At 38.7% G+C, this 22,246-nt stretch overlaps 1 protein-coding gene across 2 annotated transcripts in view; it reads left to right on the forward strand.

The window, feature by feature from the left end:
* The window catches only part of PAAF1 (proteasomal ATPase associated factor 1), a 33,003-nt gene that overhangs the window by 8,876 nt on the left and 1,881 nt on the right, over window positions 1-22,246 (forward strand). Inside the window, exons 4-11 of one of the 2 annotated variants that reach the window (XM_090265329.1) lie at window positions 194-283; window positions 5,108-5,206; window positions 5,850-6,000; window positions 10,270-10,464; window positions 12,913-13,004; window positions 14,639-14,754; window positions 16,235-16,317; window positions 18,689-18,771. In XM_090265329.1, the coding sequence (XP_090121455.1) occupies window positions 194-283; window positions 5,108-5,206; window positions 5,850-6,000; window positions 10,270-10,464; window positions 12,913-13,004; window positions 14,639-14,754; window positions 16,235-16,317; window positions 18,689-18,771 (909 nt within the window). The remainder of the gene's footprint in view (window positions 1-193; window positions 284-5,107; window positions 5,207-5,849; window positions 6,001-10,269; window positions 10,465-12,912; window positions 13,005-14,638; window positions 14,755-16,234; window positions 16,318-18,688; window positions 18,772-22,246) is intronic. The other variant, XM_090265338.1, reaches the window with a different exon arrangement.

The following is a 22,246-nucleotide window of genomic DNA, read 5'->3' on the forward strand; positions in this document are numbered from 1 at the left end:
TTGCAGCCCTGCAGTGAAAGGACTGCTGATCTATCAGGGAGTGAGAGTTTTGTGGGCTGGGGAAGGAGGACTAGAGAGGATACACTTACAAGATGAGAATTTCCTATTGTCCTAATGTTTTCTTTAAGAGGCTTTAATTTAATTCCATTGGAGTAGTTTTACTGATGTATTTCATCTTTCCTTTCCTATTTAGAAAAGCATTCATGTTTCATGTCCAAAGGAAAATGCATCTTCAAAGTTTTTGGCACCATATACTACTTTTTCCAGAATTCATGCAAAGAGTGTAAGTATTTTGATAAAATGAGGAAAAATGTAATACCATGTTAATTTTTTATTTTATCTACTTGTCTAGTGCTATAAACATTAATAATTAATGTGCCTTTCATTTACTGTGATTATAACAGCTAATGAAGTATGATAATGTTTGGCAAAACTGATACTTAGGACCACATTGAATATGTGTACACTTAGAGAAAGGACTTTGAAGTGACATTTTCTTAAATGTTGTAGCAGAGCTACTTACTGGCTTTGGATAATGATGGTAGTAGCTAGTAGTCGTAGTCGGCAGCCGTCCGTCTCGAGAGACGATGGTGTAGCTTCTTAAGAGTCTATCTGCACCGCCAAGAATGGTTGTGCAGTCCGACTCGGGAGTGACACGGTATCTGTCTCCTCCCGTGTTGAATCGACATCTTGCGATGACGCTGGAGTGTCCTCTCCAGTGAAGCTGAAGCTACAGAGCCTGGGCAGGGTGATATGGAAGGTCTGCTGTTGCCCATGCAGCAGACCCCCCCTCTCTTCGCAGCTGAAGGGTCCAAGGGAAAGACGGAGTCAATACAGCTTGGCTTCAGGTGCGCCGCAGGAGTTGCCGGTGTTGACTACAACGTCAAACCGCCTTAGGGACTCCGGCTCCGGATTTTCTGTCGGGGTTTACTCCCTTAGCCTTTCCCCTGAAGAGGTATGCCGCAAGGCAGCGGAGGTTTTTTGGAGTCAGAGTTTTCCTTCTCTGTGGTAGTAGCTAATGTTTGCATAATTTGCCACTGCTCATATTTTTGTCCCTTTGTCTACGGACAGGGACATTTTCTCAAAATTCCAAGTACAGCTTATTGAGGAATAATTTTCAAAGGTCTTTTTGAGAAAGCCTTTTCTACTACTGTGGGCTTTTGGAAGCAGAAGTGAGAAATAGGTGGATAAATTGATTATTTTAAAGACATTCACTTCTTATTGTGTAGTACATTTTAAAAAATAGCTATTTTTCCCTTACTGCGAAACAAATACATGTTTAGGGATGAAAATTTAGGAAACAGAAGTGAATCACTCATCTTTCTATAACCTAGATATAACTGTTGTGAACTTCTTAATATAGTCTTTATTAATAATAATTATAGTAATAATGGCTAACATTTATTGATTGCCTACTATGTGCCAGCATCATACTAAGCTATTATTATTTTACTTGATGTTCCCGATCTTTTTTCTTTAACTATTTTACCAAAATAGGTTTTTACAGTACTTGCTATTTTATAACTTGCTTTTTATTTTTTAAGAATATATTATGACCCTGGTGGATGTGGCTCAGTTCATTGGAGTGTCGTAGTCAGTTCAATTCCTGGTTGGGACGCATGCCTAGGTTGTGGGTTCAGTCCCTGGTCAGGGTGTGTACAGGAGGCAGCTGATCAGTGTTTCTCTCTCTTTCTCTCTCCCTTTCTTCCCCTCTCTAAAATCCATAGGCATGTCCTTGAGTGAGGATTAAAAAAAAATGTTTTAATAAAAAAATATTATGTACATTATTCTATGTCATCTTTCTATGTATTCTTTTAAGAGCTGCATAGTATTCCATTGTATTATTTTACTATAGTTTGTTTTTCCAATCTTACATTATGGGCATTCAGATATTGCAATTTTATAAGTTCTTGTTTTGATGATATAGTTAACCCTTTGCTCACAAAGCTAGGAAGAAATTAGAATGCATTGGTAAAAGTAGAATTGCTGAGTCACAGGGAATGCCAATTATAAGGCTTTTGGTCCACTTTTGTTCTGCATTTCATCTGTAAAACATACTGATACCCACAGTATATTTATAGTCCATAAACTCTTCTTTGAGGTTTGCATACTTCTGACACCACTGGGTAAGTTGAATGCTTACCAAGGGTCAGTTGCAATGCCAGTTACATTGTTTTTGAAATTATATTAATTAATTAAATATGTTTAACTGATGAAATATGAGTGTTAAAAGGCAGAGAGTGATTATATCTGAAAACTAAGTTGATTGCTTTATAAAGACTTGGTAAAGAAGAGAGGTTTTTTTTGTTTGATGCTTTTAAACTATTATGTATAAGCAAGATAAATGCAAAATGTTAGTGGAAGACTTTTAAAAATATATTTTTTAAAATTTATTTTTAGAAAGAGGGGAAGTGAGAGAGAAATAGGGGGAGAGAAACATGAATGTGTGGTTGCCTCTCACACACCCCTAACAGGGAACCTGGCCTACAACCCAGGCATGTGCCCTGACTGGGAATCGAACCAGCAGCACTTTGGTTCACAGGTCGGTACTCAATCCACTGAGCTACACCAGCCAGGGCAAAAGATTTTTATTTATTTATTTTCAGAGAGAGGAGAATGGAGGGAGAGAAATGTCGAAGTGCGAGAGAAACATCAATTGGTTGCCTCTCCCATACTGCCCGAAATGGGGACTTGGCTTGCAACCCAGACGTGTGCCCAGACTGGAATTGAACCATCAACCTCTCGGTTTGCAGGCCAGCGCTCAATCCACTGAACCACACCAGCCAGGGCTCAAAAAGCTATAAAAAAACAAAAACAAAAACAAAAAAAAACCCTAGCCCTGACTGATGTGGCTCAGTTGGTTGGGCATTGTCCTGCAAAGCAACAGGTCACCAGTTCGGGTAGGTTGCAGGTCAGTCCCCAGTCCAAGGTGCATCTAAAAGGCAACCAATTGATGTTTCTCACATCAGTGTTTCTCTCTCTCTCTCTCCCTCCCTTCCCCTCTCTCTAAAAATAAATAAAATAAATATATTTTTAAAAACCTTAGATGAATTTTTGTTCATAGATTGCTTTGTAAGTAACTAGAAATTGTAAATTGTGCTTTTTGGTTATAATTTATTAAAGTCAAGGTGAAGCTTCCTTGTAGTGATCAGTGGACTAATGAAAAGATTGGTGAATTTTAATGTGCATTAGTGTATTTGAGTTAAAATGTAGGTATTATGCATCATTTTTCATTATTTTCCACTTTAACTGAAATGTTGATTAATTGACCTATCACTGGGCCGAATACATTGACTAAAAAGGTTCTAACTGTATTAATGCTTTTCTACCAGTCTGACTTAATATACTCTGTCAATACCATGTATTAGAATTTTTAAGTTTTACCAATTTGAGAGATGGTAGTTCATTGTTATTTTAATTTGCATTCCTTTGATTAATCATAAATTGACCACTTTTTCATATATTTATTGGCCGCTCTTCATGTCATTTGCCCATTTTTTCAAATTTATTTTTTGGAGAGCGAGAAGGGAAAGAGAGAGAAAGTGAAAGAGAAACATCGATTTGTTGTTCCACTTATTTATGCACTCATTGGTTGATTCTTGTCTGTGACCTGACCAGGGATCGAACCTGCAGCCTTGGTGTATTGGGTCAGTACTCTAACTGAGCCACTCAGCTAGGGCCTAAGTGTGAATGTTTTTCTTTATTGATAACAGCTTTTATAATAATAATATTGATCCTTTGCCATATACTTTGCAGATTGTTTTTTCTAGCTTATTTATTATTATTTGTTTATGGTGCCTTTTGACATACAGATATTTAATATATCTAGATATTAAAACCTATCAGTTTATTCCTTTATGGTAACTGCCTTTGGAGTCTTGCTTAGGGCAGTCCATGATTTTATATATATAATCTTATGTGAATATATATAAATTCACTTTTAATTGCATAACTTAGTAGGTAAAAGCATTGACTCTAGAAACAAACTCTTTGGATTTGATGCCCAGAATTCATATTTTGGTTCTGCCACTTACTAACTGCGTGACCTTAGGCCACATAATTAACTCCATGTGTTTATCTATAACATAGGGAAGAAAATAATATTTATCTCTTAGGGTTGTTATGAGAATTAAAGCAGTTAGAACTGGGCCTGGAACATAGTAAGCACAATATAAGTGTTTGTTAATTAAAATTATAAATATGCTGTTTTCTTTGGATTCTTATGTATTTATTTTTTACATTTTAAACTTTGTTATTTGGTTTGAAGTAAGGAATCTAAATTCTTTTTGAAATGATTAGTATGTCACAGCAGTGTAAAATAATTCATCCTTTATAATTGGTTTGAATTGTCATCTTCTCCAATATTTAGGATTGTCCCATTGATCTGTCTGTTCTTTAGCTGTGACTATGGAATAGATCTTTAGCTTTGGACTGTGACCTAGGTTTCTGTCCTGGCTCTACTATGTCATATTGGGGAAATTACTTAATCACTTTTTAAACCTCAAATTCCTCATTTGAAAAACAGATATAATACCTATCTTACAGATTTTTGAGGGAATTATATTAGGATAGTGTCTGTTGCATGTCTGGCACAAAATACCTACCCAATAAATGTTAGTTTTCTTTTTCTTGAATAAAATTTCAGAGTCAGGAAACAGCTAGTATGACCTATAATCTACTTTTCAGTGTTGTCACTTTGGAAGAAATGGATAATTCAGACTATATTACTTTTTATGTCTAGGAACTAGGGCCCCAAAAGTATGTAACACAGATAAATAACACAATATTCCTGTCACCTCCAGGAACAGTACATTAACTGGGAGGATACAGTACAATGTATCAGTTTCTCAACTGTGGCAACCTTGTACTCTTGATGTTTTGAGCTGGATAATTTTTTATTGTAAAGGGGCTGTTCTAATGCACTGTAGGCTCTAGTCTTGTTGGGAAGTTGGTGATGATAATAAGTCACCCTTTACATGAAATACATGTCCTTTGTGTTAGGATAAGTCTTGGAGGAGTGTAAAACAGGGGAGGTTTATGACATTATTTCAAGGGAAGATGACCATTTTATTATTTGTAACACTGGCTATTTTGTCTTTTGAAACAGATAACATGCCTGGACATTTCCAGTGGAGGAGGCCTTGGTGTGTCTTCTAGTGCTGATGGGAGCATGAAAATCTGGCAGGCTTCCAATGGAGAGCTCAGAGTAAAGGCTTTGGATTCACTTTCAGGGTCTTATACATGAAAGGTAGTCTAAGAAACCTTAAACTGAGTCATGGAAAGAAGAGTGTCTTATTCTAAAAATATAGTATCACTGCTCTTCAATTGGTCTTTGTTCCATTTGTTAATCTGAGAACCATCTTGAGCTTGGTGATTTCCCAGAACAAATTGGGGCTGGAACAGTGGAGGAGCCAGGCCAGTGAATGTCGTAAGTGGGTGGTACCTTGGAATGAACTGTCTTCAGTGATCAGTTTCTAAGACAGAGTAGCTAGGCTGTTATTCTGATTATATGGCTTAGCTCCCCATTGTGCACAGAATGTTTTAAGAAGAGGTGAATAAAAGAATCCTCAAGCCTCCTCAGCTTCTTATGTGTAGAACTAGACTTAGGGATGTCTGTGAGAGCCATGGAAATCAAATCCACATCTGTAGCCAAAGCCAGCAAGGGAGCCTACAGCTCTTAGAACGCTATCTTGTAGACATGTGAGCTAAAGAGATCCTTTGGACCTCCTTAGTTTTAAAACCCAGCATGTGAATATATATTTCATTTAAGGGGTCAGGGATATGGGAGGAGTGAGAACATCAAGGGATGGACAAGAGAACTAGCCTGGAATTTTCTTTTGTTTTTCCAGAGAATATTGGAAGGACATGTGTTTGATGTGAATTGTTGCCAGTTTTTCCCATCAGGCCTTGTGGTTCTGAGTGGGGGAATGGATGCCCAGCTGAAGATCTGGTCAGCTGAAGATGCTAGGTGCGTGGTGACCTTCAAAGGTCATAAAGGAGGTATGAATGGTAATTTTTTTTACAAAAGGTTTCTCTAATAATCCCCAGAGACACATCGCCAAAAAAATAGAAAGAAAAGCTCGTTTTCCGCACAAATACAAATAAGTCATCCAACTGGGCATTTAATAAGCTGCTATTTCCCCACGGACTAGAAATTCCTTTGCTACTCAGTCTAGTTATTGCTATCTAGAATGAACTGCCTTACTCAAATAGTTGTTTTCTACAGTTGATAAGGGAAAAACTCTCCCCAGGAGATCATCTCATTATTAGTCCTTTGGCTGAGATGACAGTAAAAGTGGCACATGGCTGTGTCACTACACATCAAAAATAGAGCATAGCACCAACTGTTGCTTTCCATGGATTTAAATCACAGTTCAGATTTTAAAAAATTAATAACCCATACAATCAGCTGATACCAGATTATAGAGACAGAGTAAGAACATTTTCCCTTTATAACGGATTGGTTGGTTTGTTGGAAAAAATATTTTAAATTTAGAGATGTTTTATCCTTAACTGAAGTGGTAAAAAGGCGACCAATGTTATTTTTATTTTATAAGTTTGGATATTTTTGAAAATGTAATAACATTCCCAATTAATTCCTTAACTTGATCCTTCCTTTGGAAGTATAATACACATCATCTATACCTTTCATTTGGGAATTAATTATAGTTAATTATGTATTTCCCTATACTTACGGCATTTAACCCATTGTTTTTGCCTTGTGTACTTGACTGTATTATAAATAACTTGTGTGTGAAGATTGGGTTTTATGTTTTAATATTTCTTTATAGCGGTTTGTCAGATTACATGGAAATCATTTAGCAAACACATGTTAACCTTAGCAAATAAATGGTTTACTTCTAAAACTGCAAGTACATGGCTGCATGGAGAGGGAATAGAAAGGATATTTGGACCTTTCTCATTTAGCCTGAAGAACTGACAGGCCTAAGGAGTCACAGCAGCCTGCCCAGGCCAGGAGCCAAAGGAGTCCAAAGGAACCACACATGACTGTGCATATTGAACTTAACAAAATGCGTGTTCAACATCAATACACACTCACTCAACTTAGGACACCCATGGATTGCTGCAGTTACTGAGGGTGCCCTCCACATGAGTCCTAAGCCTCCCAGCGTTCTTCAGTTCTCCTTAAGAGTACATGTGTCACTTAGTTTAGAGTGGATTTCAGAATATTTGTTTCTTTGATTTCAGCTTTTATTCATACAGTTTGTTCCATTCCTTGGCCTTGTGAGAGAGTCCTGGGGTGGGGGTAGAAAAGGACAACTTTCTAGGTGGCAGCTCTTTGGTGAGTGATACTTGACATTTGTACACAGGTAATACCATTCACAGCTCCCTAGCCACAGCTATAGCATCCAGCCATGGGTACATGCTTTCTGGAGCATTTTTTTTCCTCTAAAGCTTGCATCACTTTCATGGAACTCAGTAACGTTATAAGAGCTGGAGGCCCTTCCTGATGTTCCTACTGGTGATTTTGTAGGATTCTGAAAAGATATAAGATCCTTTCCTAGTTAGATTTATAGATTTATGCTGAATTTGTTATATAGAGGTAGATGAAAAGGTAGATTTTCTTTAACTCAAAATACTTTACAGTTAATACAAAATATGTTACAATTAAGAAACATTTAATAGCATAACATGCTGCTTGCTTCCTTCATAATGTTTTTGAGCGGGAGACTATTTTTAAAACTTTGTTCATAGAGATATATAATTGCAAGTACTACGTTTTTCCAACTGTAGTCAGCTGTATAAATTGGATTTAGCTTTTACTTTAAATTGGATATGTTTGGAAACTTACACTGTGGTTAGGTCCCATCTAAGTTGTCTCTAATCATCTTTTCTCAAACAGGCCCTAAATTGGCTACTTTTTTGATTTGTGGCACTTTCATAAATTAATCTTTTTCTGAAGAAGTCTTTCAAGGTGCAATTTCCAGTTAGAGTTGAGGCATGTGGTTAATTGCATGGGTCCTCCATCACCTATACCTTATGTTGAGTTGCTGTGGAGTTTTTTCTAAGGTTTGTATATCTGAAGTCATCTCATCTTGAGAGCAACAGCAGCAAGACTAAGATCACTAATTGACTAAGTGACCTTTGGTCAGGTCCTCTTATTAGTCAATCTGCAAAGTATTTATATAGGATCAGTAAATGGGTTTTAATAAAACAAGTACCAGCCCTACCTGTATCATCACAGGGTCGGACTACTTTCTGCTCTCTATAGTCCTGTGTTACCACATATATGCCACTGTGTTACAACTCTGTGTCCATAACTATCTTTAACTTTTTATGCAGTGTTCTCCTAAGGCCAGGGACCATAGCAGAAACTCATATAACAGGTAGTAAAAGAACTCCAAAAATTATAAAATCTTCCCCGACTGGTGTGGCTCAGATATGCATTGTCCTGCAAACTGAAAGTCACAGGTTCAAATCCTAGCCAGGGCAGGGCATATGCCTGGTTTTCAGGTTCAGACCCTGGTCAGGGCATGTCGCTGTTTCTCTCCCTCTCTTTCTCCCTTCCCCTCTTTCAAAAGAAATTATAAAATGTGTGGATATTTTGGATTTATAACCCTCTGGATCTTATCAGATCTCTTTTTAGCAGGCAGTCCCTGTCAAATTATGTGGCTGGGGCTTGGTAGATGTGTCTGCTCAGCCTCCTGCTCCTTTAACACTACTCTGGCAAAAGCAGAGCACTGTTCACAGTGCCACTTTGTAAACAGGGCTCAGCTTCCCCTTGGCCCTGCTGTCTCAACTTGCACCACCTCCTTGCCTCTAAGTGGGCTTATAAGCTCACTTCCCTGCTGATTGACACCAGGGTGGGTGGGTGGGGAAAGTGGAGTGCCATTTCCTACAACCTTATTCTACCTCTGTCCACCTGTTGCTGTCAGGTGGGGGTAGAGGCTCAGTTCATCTCTGGCCCCTGCTGATAGTACCCAGTTGGGCCAGGTCAACATCACTAGGTAGGGGGATTGGAGTGCTACGTCCTGCTTCCTTGGGGTTGGGATAGAAGATCATTCCTGATTCAGCCCCACTGAAACTTTGGGTGAGGGAGATGTAGCAGTTTTCCTGTTGCTCTTTGAGTGGGGTGGGTATGACCAAAAGGTTTTCTGTTCTAATAGGCCACCCCTTTCCCAGTCTTTTGCCTGGGACAACAGACTTTTCTTGGAGCCTTCGGTGGTTGTTTTTAAAACTGGGTCTGATGAGGTGATGGATGTTAATTCATTTATTACAGTAATCATTTTGCAGTATATTAGTATACATAAATCAAAGCATTATTGTACATCTTAAACTTTTACAATGTTATATGTCATTACAGTGCAATAAAATGGGAACAAAAAAAATGAAGGAAAAAAAACAAAAACCAAAAAACCTGGTTCTGGCTTTTTAACCAGTTCCATGTTGGAGGCTTCTGCAGTGTCCTGTCCAGGATATATGAGAAGCAATAAGGAAATCTAGGGGACTCACTGTTCTTCAGGTTCTGAGGTCCATAGGTGATCTGCCTTCTTCTTTCCATCTTTCAGTCTTCCTCTGCTTGTTTGTTGTGTTAGGTTCAGGTTTTTTAGTTGTAAGAAGGATCTGGGAGGAATGGGGCTACTCCATCTTGGCCAGACCAGAAGTCACATTCATTTTTTTAAGATGGGGAAACTAACCCTTTCAATTAGTTCTCAATGAAAGCAGCAGGATCTTTTTAAGACAGTGATTTCCATATGGAACTCTCTTAAGATGTCTACTTAATTTTTGCTTTAAAAAACAGGTTTTTAAGCCAAAGTAAAATCTTGAAAACCACTGCTTTAGAATATTCCACTAAAAATTAAATCCAAAGCTTCTTTTTCCATGTCTGTCTCTCACAGCTAGTTTTTTTTTTTTTTTTAATTTTTTATTTATTGATTTAGATAGGGATGGAGGGAGAGAGAGAGGAAAACATCAGTTTGTTCTTCCACCTACTTATCACTCATTGGTTGACCCCTGCATGTGCCCTGACTGGGGATCGAACCTATAGCCTTGGCGTATTGGGACAACATTCCAACCAACCGAGCTATCTAGCCAGAGCTCTCACAGCTAGTCTTTGTACCATTGGGAAAAGGGACTCTGTTCTGTGTATTTGTTTTTCTAGCACTTGAATATGCCTAGCATGTAGATAATATCCAGTACATATTTGTGATGGAATGGAGTAATTTATGCAGATATGTCTTCTCTGCCCTTTTAGTTTCTTTACTATCTACTCTATCATAGGGTTGTTTTTTTTTTTCCTTTTGCCAGGTATCCTAGATACAGCCATTGTTGATCGGGGGAGGAATGTGGTATCTGGTTCTCGAGATGGAACAGCACGACTTTGGGACTGTGGGCGGTCAGCCTGCCTGGGAGTCATTGCAGACTGTGGTTCTTCCATCAATGGCGTGGCTGTGGGTGCGGCTGACAACTCCATCAACCTCGGCTCCCCTGAGCAGATGCCCAGTAAGTTGATAATATAATATATGATCTTATTTTGTTTTCCTAGACCCCTTCAGTATTTACCTTAGTTTTTCCTTTTCTTCCTTGCGCTTTCCTGTTCTGTAGCTGGTATTCCTATTTTTACATTATATTAATATTTATTGCAAACCTGTTGTTTCTGTTGCTTTGGAATCTGCAAATGAACTTTATGTCATAGTTACTACGTTTGAGTAATTACAATTTAATATCAGATGAGACTAATGCCTGTAGAACAGAACCATAAAATTTTGGCTGAAATAACAGTGATTCTTGGAAGAAGAGAGTATTTTAAGTTAGTTTCAATGAGAAAGGTGTCACAAAAGAAGTTGACTTGAACCTAAAAGGATGGGTTCCAGGAGAACAGACAAGAATAGGAGGGACAGGAGAATAGAAGCTAGGGCAGGGTCAGCAGAGACTCTATGTTGCCTAATCCAGTGTTACTTCTTTGTGCTTATCTTTCTGAATTCTCAGCAAGGTTCAACATAGTCAATTCCTCTTCTCAGGACACTTTTTCTTTCTTGGCTTCTGTGATACCACACTGCATTGCTTTTCTTCCTGTCTCACTGACTGCTGCTTCTTATTCTCCTTTTATAAGTTTCCTTTGTTCTACTTACAAAGTTTTTTTTTTTTAATTTATTGATTTGAGAGAGAGAGAGAGAAACATCAATTTGTTGTTCCACTTATTCATACAGTTAGTAGTTGCTTCTTGTATGTGCCCTGACCAGAGATCAAACCCACAACCTTGGCTTATCAGGACAACACTCTAACCAACTGAGCTACCCAGCCAGGGCCTATTCTACCTTTAAATATTGGAGAGCCCTCAACTCTAACTACAATTTCTCCCTAGATAATGGATGGCTTTAAGTATTGTATTTAAGGTGGTGATTTCCAAAAATATATTAAAGTATAGACCTCTCACCTGACTTTTTGACTACGTTTAGAAGTCTAATAGCTCCACCTTACCTTGTCTAATAAGGAGTTTTTTATTTCCTGCCCACCCCACCCCCATCTGTTTTTCCCTGTCTTCCCATTTGCTCAAGCCCAAAGCCCAAGATTCATTCACCATCCACCCCCACCTTTCCTCATGTCCCACATCAGCAAAGTCTGTCATCTCTACCTTCAAAGTGTTTCTAATTTTTCCACAGTACTCCCTCCCAGTCTCCCTCCTGCCAGCATTCTGGTCCAATTTATCATCATCCATTCCTTGTACTATTGCCCTATAATCCATTGTGGTCATTTAAAAAACACAAATCAAGTCATGTCACTGTTCTTTGTTCCTACTCTTCTCCAGTGGCCTCCTTTTATACATATATTAAAATTTTATCCTCTTACCATGGCTTATCACAAACCCTTACACTTTCTGACCCCCACATTCCTCTCTAGACTCACATCACACTGCCCTCTGCCAGGCTCACGGTGTTCCAGCCACAGGCCTGTGCTCATTCTTTTAGCACGTAGATCCTGCTGGCCAGTACTTCTCGAAACCCTTCACATGACTGGCTTCTGTTCACTATTCAGGTCTCAGTTGAAAAATGGCCTCCATGAAGCCTTTTTAAAGTTGAAGTTTATATTTAAAGTTACCTTTTCCCCTAATCTTCCCACTATCCACTTTTGGTCATATTTTCCTGTTTTATTTTCTTTGTAAAACTCATCACTCTCTGAAAGTATCCTATTTGTTTACCTATTCCACTGTTTCCTAGTTCCCCTAAAATTCTGAAGAGTGTCTGTACATCACTATTTCCTCAGTACCCAAAATAGTGTCTGATACCTTATAGTCCCTCAGTAAATATTTAGTGAATGAATAAATTTTATTTCCTCCAGACTGTAAGAGCCTTGAGGACAGACACTATTTTGTTCAACATTGTACCTCTGCACCTAGTACGGTATCTTGTCACATTACAGAGGACTTAATAATAATATCTTTAAGTTGGGTTTATTGAGGTATATTTTACATAAAGTAAAAGTCACTCTTTTTAATTGCACAGTTCTGTGAGTTTTGACAAATGTGTATAGTCATATAAACAATACCACTGTCAAGATATAGAACATAATAAATGCTTTTTAAAATTAATAAGTGGCCCTGACTGGTATGGCTCTGTTTGTTGGGCATTGTTCTACAAAATGAAAGGTTATGGGTTTGATCCCCGGTCGGGGCACATGTCTACACTGTGGGTTCAGTTGCCAACTGGGGCATGTACAAGAGGCAGCCAATTGATATTTCTCTCTCGTATCAATGTTTCTCTTTTTCTCTTTCTTATTCCCTTCCCCTCTCTCTAAAAATAAATAAAATCTTTTAAAAAAATTAAAGAGTGCATCACTAACAAAGTGGTTTAGTAAACAGCAAGTAATTCAGTAAACAGCCATCAGCATCTGTGCTTTCTGGGCACTGCCAGCTGATTAGCCCGTTACTGACATAGCTCATCTGTCATGCAGGTGACCGGGAGGTTGGAACAGAATCGAAAATGCTGCTGTTGGCCCAGGAAGATAAGAAGCTTCAGTGCTTGGGACTCCAGAGCAGGCAGCCGGCAAGTGGTTCCTCTAAGACCTTTGAATTCTTGGGCAAGCTGGGTCACTCTGGTTCTTGATAAGCAGTTTTGGAAACATTTCTACATGCTCACTGAATTCACCTTTTGAGTAAGCTGCATGAGTGAGGGGCAATACATTGTAGTAATTAAGAGTATGGGATTTGGAATAGGGCAACATTTAAATCCCAGCTCTTCCATTTAATGGCTACAACATTGGACAGTTTACTTAACCTCTCTGACCCTCAATTTCTTCATTATTAAACTAGGCCTGGTAGGAATTACCTCATAGGGTTACGTGATGAGGATTAAATGCTCTACTGCTTTGTGACCTTTGTTATTTGTTAAGTCACCTTGACCTTCATGTGCTGTATGTAAACTGATGTTGTATGGATTCCTTTCTTCCTCTGAGGTAATACGAAGAAGTTCTGAGTAAAGCACTCACGCACTCAGTGCTCTAGATCAGCTAACGATCAGAATATCTTTTGTAGGAGAATTAGTTGAATTTTCTTCCTTCATCCTCTGGGGTTTTGCTGGGTATACTGTATTCTTAATTTAATTCTGAGTTCCTGGCATTAGACTTTTAAAATTTCTTTCCATTGCCCAGATAATTTTAATGATTTGGTGTAGCCATAGGGTGTGTATTTTCATTTTATTTTGCTATTTCATTGTGCTGGTGATGTTTGCATTTTCAATGTTTGTTCCAGAAAAATCACTAATTTTATCATATTGCCTTTGCACTCTGAATTTCCATGCTGGCTTTTACTTTCAAAAGGAAATCAAGGATTTTTGTTTGTTTTGTTTTGCTTTACTTTGTTTCTTTCCTTTTTAGAATATTCAAGGGAGAAATGATCAATTTGAGCTAACAATAAGAAATAAATAAAAATCAGATAATTTACCTTTTCAAGTACATGGATGGATTGTGTTTCTTTAAATTGCCACTTTATTTAAACTTTGTTTCTTTCTCTCTTTTTTCTTTCTTTTCCTCACCCAATGATATGTTTATTGATTTTAGAGCGGGGAGGGGGAGAGAGAGAGAGAAACATTGATGTGAGAGAGAAATATCAATCAGTTGCCTCCCATATGCTCCCCAACCAGGAACTGAACCCACAATCTCGGTATGTGCCCTGACTGGGAATCGAACCCATAATCTTTTGGTGTATGGGATGACGCTCCAACCATCTGAGCCACCCTGCCAGGGCTAAGCTTGTTTCTTTTCTTGTAAAGTATCTCTCTTCAAAAGGTGGTTAGAAGTGACACAAGGCAAATATTAAATATTTGAATTGCAAGTGTTTCTCAGATGGAAGGTTGTAATGAAAAGAAAGAAAGGAAGGATCTTTGGTGTTGAGGATCCCATAAGCCAATGTGTTGAGGGCTAGCAGTTTGAAATTTGCTGCCTCAGAATATGGTACTATATAAACTGCTGAAGAAGTCCTCAGCCAATCTCAGGTTCCTGAAATCCTGGGGGTACTTCTTGCTCAGTAGTTGGTGAATGCAGAGTTTAGATCAAGAATGCTTTAAGGGGGAAGGAAGAAAATACCTCTAAAAATAGTAAACTTTTTCTTTTCTTGGTGCCTGTTTATTCCTGGAAACAAATTAAGCTTTAACAGCATTTTTTGTCTCCTACTTGTTTCCAGATATTTCTCTTTATTGGCTCAGATGCCTTCAACTGCTGTACTTTTCTCTCTGGCTTCTTGCTATTGGCTGGGACACAGGATGGAAACATTTATCAGCTGGACGTGAGGAGTCCAAGGTGAGTCATCATGCGTTTACATGATGTAGACCTCAGAGTGGAAATTTTTATTGGCTTTAACACTGATTTAGCATAGTATATAGATAACTATTGAATCAAGTGTATATTCTTCCATTTATAAAGATTTTCTGGTGTGAACTGTCTAACTTTTTTTTATTATTCTTGGAATCATATTAAAAGGTAATTTGACTCGTACTGTCATGATTGTCCTATTATAGTGATTGTTTTGGAAGCTAAGCTTAAATAATGAACTAATATTTCACTTAAAATGATTCTGTAAAACTTAATTTTGAGTAGGTCAGTAATTTTCTCTATGGTATTAGATCTGAGTTGGCCTAAGATTGATCATTTTCCAAGTTCAAATAAGCTAGCTGTGGTTCTTTGTTTAGCTTTTATCATGACCTATCTAAGACAGGCCTTATTCTGATCTTAAAGCTATCCAGAGAAAATCACACAACTTCTCTGTCCCAGGATTTTTCACTGTCTACAATTTCTTCCTCCATTTCCTTCCTTTGTTCAGCTGATACTTATTGAATGGCTTCAGGCTTTGTGCAGGACACTGAAAAGATATAGACTGTGCCTTTGAGGCATACAAGTTAAAGACTGTCGTGTTGCGTTGTGATCGAGGGTCTGACATGACAGTGCACGGGAATATGAGGAAGCACCAAGGAGAGGGAAGAAGGTGAGATTGCTCCTCCAGGGAGCTGAGACTTTCATTGCACCTTGTCCAGTAGGAAGTTACAAGTAAAGAAAGCGCCTTGCCCTATATAGCACAGCATGTAGAGAGCACGGAGGCTCAGAGAAGTAGTTTAGTATGACAGGTATGCCCCCTGCAACGGCACAGCGGTGAGAAGTGATGCCAGCCGGGAAAGCGGGGGTTGGCTGAGAAAAGACTTACATCCCAGCCTAAGGAGTTTACACTTTACTCCAAGAGCAATGAAGAAATTCCAGCTGAAGAGTGACTGACTAGCTTATACTTTTCTTCCATAATTTAAGTTACTTTATTTTTGTATTTGTTTTTGCCTCCCTGGAGAGAGGGACTCTCTGATTACTATTATAAGTCACTCTTACATCTATAATATATCTATTTGATTCTCACTCACCTTTTGTTTTGTTTTACAGAGTTCTGACAACTTTAATATTTCACAACTGTCTTAATTGTCTATAAGTAAAAAGGTTAACATATTGTTAACATTGTTATCTTAAACCCTTATCAGGCTTCCCTGAAAACTGGAGATATTGGTGGTGACCAGGTTCGTTCAGCTCAGTGACATGTTTAGAGACATGTTTAGATTCATTCCAAAGAATGGATGGATTATCTTGATCTACCATTTAAGGATCTTGCAGGAAAAAAGCCATATGAATTTTTAATCTCTATTCACCTATGTCCTGTTCGCTGTGATGTGGTTAGTACCACATATACTCAGGCATTGCTTTTGAAGAAAAAAACTAAAATTGACCCTTTTACTCTGAATCCTAGGGCTCCAGTACAGGTCATCCGAAGATCAGGAGCACCAGTTCTGTCCCTGCTGAGATTCAGAGATGGATTCATTGCTAGCCAAGGTGGGTCGGGGGCCAAAGGAGAGAGATGGTTCCAAGTAGCTCAGTTAAAGATGGGTGTAAGTGCATGGTCTATGGGGCTAGGGGCATGGTCCTCCATGACTGCTTGGCATATTGTGCGTATCACATGTAGTGTTTATCACCCTACACGGTGATTGTCTGTGTCCCCCTCCAGTCCAAGTTACCTGAGAGAAGTGACTGTGGCCTATTCATCATATTATGCCTGCCATTTAGATCAGTGCCCACTATGTAGTTGGTGTTCAGTAAACATAGAATGAATGTATTCTTCTTTATTGTAAAACATTGAGGTTTCAATAATGAATCAGTTACAGTCTGGCCCAAAGGAGCTTATATTTAATAAGGTAGACAGACATGTGGATGTGTGATTGAGTACAGTTTGATTAGCACTGCAACCAAAAGCTCTATGGGACCATGGAGAACATTTAGCTCTAGTGGTAGAAGTGCTGCAGTGATGTCTTCATAGACCAGGTAACATGTAGGCCGATGAATATTTTACCAGCGGGAGATGTAAAGATGAACATTGGAAGGCAAAGCTGTAGTGTGTGCAAAGTCATAGATGAGGAAAGGGAGCGAAAAGAAGGAATCTGTCATTTACTAGGTGTCTGCTATGTGGTAGGTCCTACGTTTGAGGCTTTACATAAATAGTCTAGGTAAAGTGAGTACTTTGGTGTAGCCAAGACAAGCTATCTGGGGTTGGGGAGTGGGTTAGGGAGAAATGCATGGAACAAGGTGATCGCTAAGGCACACGGTGAATCTTCATAGAAATGATGCAGGTGAGAGGACCAGAAGCATGGTCTGGAGCGACCATCTTACCTGAGTATTTCAGTGTATCAATTAGGATGTTTTTGGCCGTTAGTACCCAACTGAAAATGGCATCGATAATTAGAAAAGTGTACTACTTCACTTAATAAGAAGTCCAGGTATATGGTGGTTTTAGTGATTCAAACACACTCAGCAGAGAAGATGGAAATTAAAGAAACTTGGCAACTAAATCAGTGTGGTATCCTGAATTGGGTTCAGGACATTAAAGGCTGGTAAAATCCAAACCAGTATCCACTGAAACTGGCTGGCTGCTCTGCAAGGTGCTGCAGGGGGAATTCTGTATTTAGTTTTGAAGTTGGAAACAGATGATCTATGAGGTCCTTTGGAATGCTTTGATTCACTAGAGTGGAGACTGAAATTGCCAGACTAAATTATTTTTTAAAGCTTTTATTATGGAAATTGCCAGACAGATACAGAGGTAGAGAAAATAGTATAATGAACCTGTTGTACCCATTATCCAGCTTTGACTATTACCAATTTATGACTAATCCTTTTTAATGTTTTGAAACATTTCACAGACATCAGATTATTTCATCTGTCAATGTGTGTGTGTGTGTGTGTGTGTGTGTGCGTGTAAAATAAAGGATTTAGGGGTCAGATTATTTTTAATAATAATAATAATACAAGAAAGGATAAGATCCTTCTGTACGCTGCTGGTTCGAGTATAGATTGATTAACAAGTTAATTAAAATACAATTTATTAACATGATTTTGGAAAGCAGTTTTTCAGCTTTCTGAAAAGTTTAAATATCTTTTGATGCTTTTCCAGGGTTCTATACAAAGCCATAATCGTAATACAGAAAAACTATGCATAGAGACATTCTTTTATGCAGTATGCTTGCAACCATGTAAAATAAAAATTGCACAGAAAGGATAGGAAAAATACATTAAAATGTTAACAGTAATTATCTTTGAGTGGTAAATTACAGGTGATTTTATACTTCTCTTTATTTTTAAAGTTTTCTTCAAGAGTATATACTCCTTTTATATCAAGTAAAACAAGAACAACAAAAAAACCCACCTTAATCAGCAGTTTATAGATCATCCCAAGTTTCATTTGTCCATGCTCTTCTGAAGAAAAAAGTTTAAAAATTAGATTATACTTTTATTTTCTTGGTATAACTTTTTTCGTTTATCTAATATATATGGTCAAGTCTATAGATTAAAGAATAATTTGGGAGCTTTTTTTAAAAAAAAAATAAAAAACATTTATATAGACAGATCCCCTGTTAAAAATTATTGTCTAGGTTAAGTTTACAAACAGCTATATAAATCTGTAGTTGCTTGCTCTGTGCCCTTGGCAGGTATTGCTAATCAAAGACAAGCCTTCTTCTCTCAGAAGGCACTTGGTTTTCAAATCCTCTCTAGCTCAGCATTCTGGCAGCTACCATTAGGTCCTCATATTTGACCTACATAATGAGACCTGTTTGCCTTTCTGGGTCTTAGGGTAATCTAAAATGTTGAAGTTTTTAAAAACTCCTTTGCATGCAGCTTCCTCTTCAGTTTTCTAAATTTTCTTTCTGCCTTTTAGGTGATGGAAGCTGTTTCATTGTCCAGCAAGACTTAGACTATGTCATTGAGCTCACCGGAGCTGACTGCGACCCTGTGTACAAGGTACAGGTCTGACTGGAGACCCAGTCTGGCTGTTGCTCCCCTGGGATCTAGAGCTGTGGAGGGGACTGAATCCAGCTACTTTGTGATCATTAGGGGTGATAAAATATCTAGGAATGAGATAGAAAGAAATCAAAATTTTGAACCATAAGTGATTTCATCACTTACTAGATCTAGAAACTTGAAAAATTACGTCACCTCCCTAGTCTGTCAGTTGTTCTGTAAAATGAGAGTAATAGTAAGATAGTGCATATGAAAGCTCTTTGCAAATTTAAAATAGTCTATAAATATTAGCTATTATTATTAGTTCAAGATTGATTGTCTTATTTGATTAGACTGGAAAAATAAAAATAAAAGGGGAAATAATATTTATTGACTGGACATTGTGCTGGATGTTTTATATATATTACCTCATTGATTAAATGTTATTATTCCTTGAAGTATAGTTATTATTATTCCTGTATTTTTTAATTGAAAAATATGTACAGTTAGTACATGCCTATAAAAATTCAAGCAATACAGAATTATATAGACTTAAAATTCCCCTCTAAGACTATTTTAGTTCAATTCTTTTTTCCAGAAGTAACCAGCATTAACAGTTTGGCACACATCTTTCAAGACTGTTTTTGTGTTTAAGTATTTATGTAAGTAATATAGTTTTATCTTAGTTTGTACATAATTGGGATCATCCTGTATATGAGGTCAGTTCCAGAAGGTATCCAGCCATATAATATGAAAAATAGAGACATGTATCGAAGAAGATACAAGATACAAGAAACACTGCACACAGAACGACACCTTAGCCCCCTTCAAAGTAGGCATCTTGGCACCTCACACATTTCTCCCAATTGCCATCAGCTGCCCTGTCATATTTTTCTGAATCTCATAGACAGTCTGAAATCTCTTCCCTTTCAAAGGTGATATTAGTTTTGGGAAAAGCCAGAAGTCACAGGGCACCAAATCTGGGCTGTAGGGGGGGTGAGTCACCTGGGTGATTTGCTATTTCTCAAAAAAACTCCGCACAAGACATGATCCATGGGCACATTGTCGTGATGAATCTGCCAGTCACCAGTTGCCCACAGCTGCGGCCTTCTGAGTCATCCAAATCGTTTCTGCAGAGGAATGTTGAAGCTTAATGCAAAGTCTAATGCAGATTTGTTGCTCTACTTGCTCAGTCATTTTTTTTTCTTCTTTTTTTATTATTATTGATTATGCTGTTACAGTTGTCCCAATTTCCTTCCCCCCTGCTCCCCACTCCCTCCAGTTGTCTCCCCCCTTGGTCCATGCCCATTGGTCCTGCATATAGTTCTTTTCAACATCGTCCTGTCCACTCCACTCCCTCCCACTATGCTTCCCAACTCCTGCACCATCTCTCTCCCTCTCCCCCCTCCCCATTAACCTCCCCACAATATGCTCCCCTTACCTATAATTCTTTTTCCCCTCTCATTGCCTACTTAGTTTGCCCTTGCCTCAGATCCCTAGCTTCTGCTGTTGGTTGTTGTAATACAGTTTTCATTTTAATGTTCATTGTCCTGATCCTCCTTCCTCTAAACAAGTCCCTTTAACATCTCATACAACAGTGGTTTGGACCTAACAAACTCCTTCAGTCTTACTTTGTCCTGGAAGCACTTTCTCTGCCCTTTTATCCTGAATGAGAGCTTCGCTGGATAGAGTAATCATGGTTGTAGGTTTTTGCTTTTCATTACTTTGAATATTTCTTGCCAGTCCCTTCTTGCCTGTAAAGTCTCCTTTGAGAAATCCGCTGATAGTCTAATTGGGACCCCTTTGTACATGATTCTTATCTTCTCTCTTGCTGCTTTTAAGATTCTCTTTATCTTTAATTTTTGACGTTTTGATGATAATGTGTCTTGGTGTGGTCCTCCCTGGGTCCAGCCTATCCAGAACTCTCTGTGCTTCTTGGACCTGTAAGTTCAGTTCCTTCCCCAAGTTAGGGAAGTTCTGCTTCATTATTTTTTCACATAATTTTTCAATTTCTAATTCTTCTACACCCTCTGGCAATCCGATAACCCGAATGTTCGTTCGCTTATAGCTGTCCCAGAGATTTCTGAGCCTCTCCTCATATTCCTCACTCTTCGTTTCCTCTTTCTGCATTGGTTGACTGTTCCCTCCCAATGTTCCGATTTGTTGATTTGATCCATGGCTTTCCCTTCCTCTCCATTTGTCTTGTATGTATTTTTGTTCATTTCAGCAGGACTAGCCTTCATTCCTTCCCGGTCTTGATTCAGCCCCGCTGTTAGGTCTGTAAGCTGTCTTATGACTGTGGCTCTAAACTGAGCTTCCGAAAGATTTGCTATTTGTTCCTCGGTCAAGGCTTTTATTTGTTTTTTCGTTAGCTGTGTGATTGGTATTTCAGTCATTAATTCTGCCATTCTGACCGTTTTGTTTATCTTTCCCTCTTGGGCGGGGCGCTGTCACACCTCCTACACTGCATTGGACTGAGCCCTGTGTGCTCGTTACAACCTGGCGACCTTTCTCACCACCCTGTGGTGCTTTGCATAGGGACGGGGTGGGGGGCAAGATGGATTCCCGCTGTTACTCTCCGCTGGTGAACAGGGCCATCTCCCAACAGGGTCCACCCTCTCCGGGGTTGGAATCGCGAGCCGAAGGATTCGTTCTGCTACCAGGGCGGCCCCCTGGCACCTCTCTCCTTCCCTCCAAACACAGGTGTCTGCTCACCAGGTCCTGCCATCCGCCTCCAGCACAGTTCGATCTCTCCCAGCTGCATTCCTATCCGTCCGGAGGAGCACCACTTGTTTATGACTTCATATGTTGGACTTCCATGTAGCTTTATTTTCAGGAACTTCTTATTATTTTTAGTTTTGCATTAGCTGTAATCCTTCTTAGTTGTAGAGGGAGACAAAGTGTGTCAGTCTATGCCTCCATCTTGGCCGGAAGTCTGCTCAGTCATTTTGAATGCAATGGCCATACAGTACACATACTTGACTCAATAGAGTCTACTGTCCCCACTGACTAGTACAGTGAAGTCATCATTGTTATGCATGCACATTCCAATCTACTCTCCTTGGCTGCCAGATAACCTCGATATCACGCAAACCATTCTCATTATATTAACAATGGCTGACTTTTTCTGGACAGACCTTGTTTATTGCCTTATGACTTGTTTTATTTTACTTATCATCTTGGAACTCTTTCCAGAAAAATGCATATAGATCCACTTCATTTCTAAAACTTTCTGCATAGTGTTCTATATTATAAGTAACATGTCATTTTCATCATACATATTAGGAAACGGGGGCCCAGAGGAAGTTGAAGCAGTTGCCTGTGGTCATGTTGCTACATATTAGCCAACCTGAGATTCAGAACGCTCATTTCTGAATTCATGCTATGTCCACTATTTAGTGATTCTTAACCCTCTCTGAATCTCAGACTTCTTTGAGAAGTAAATGAAATTCTCAGAAAAAAAGGCACATATTGAAACTTCTTTGCGTATAATTTT

The sequence above is a fragment of the Furipterus horrens genome, unplaced genomic scaffold (genome assembly GCF_987537825.1).
Source record: "Furipterus horrens unplaced genomic scaffold, mFurHor1.1.pri manual_scaffold_2, whole genome shotgun sequence".
NCBI classification, from domain to species: domain Eukaryota; kingdom Metazoa; phylum Chordata; class Mammalia; order Chiroptera; family Furipteridae; genus Furipterus; species Furipterus horrens.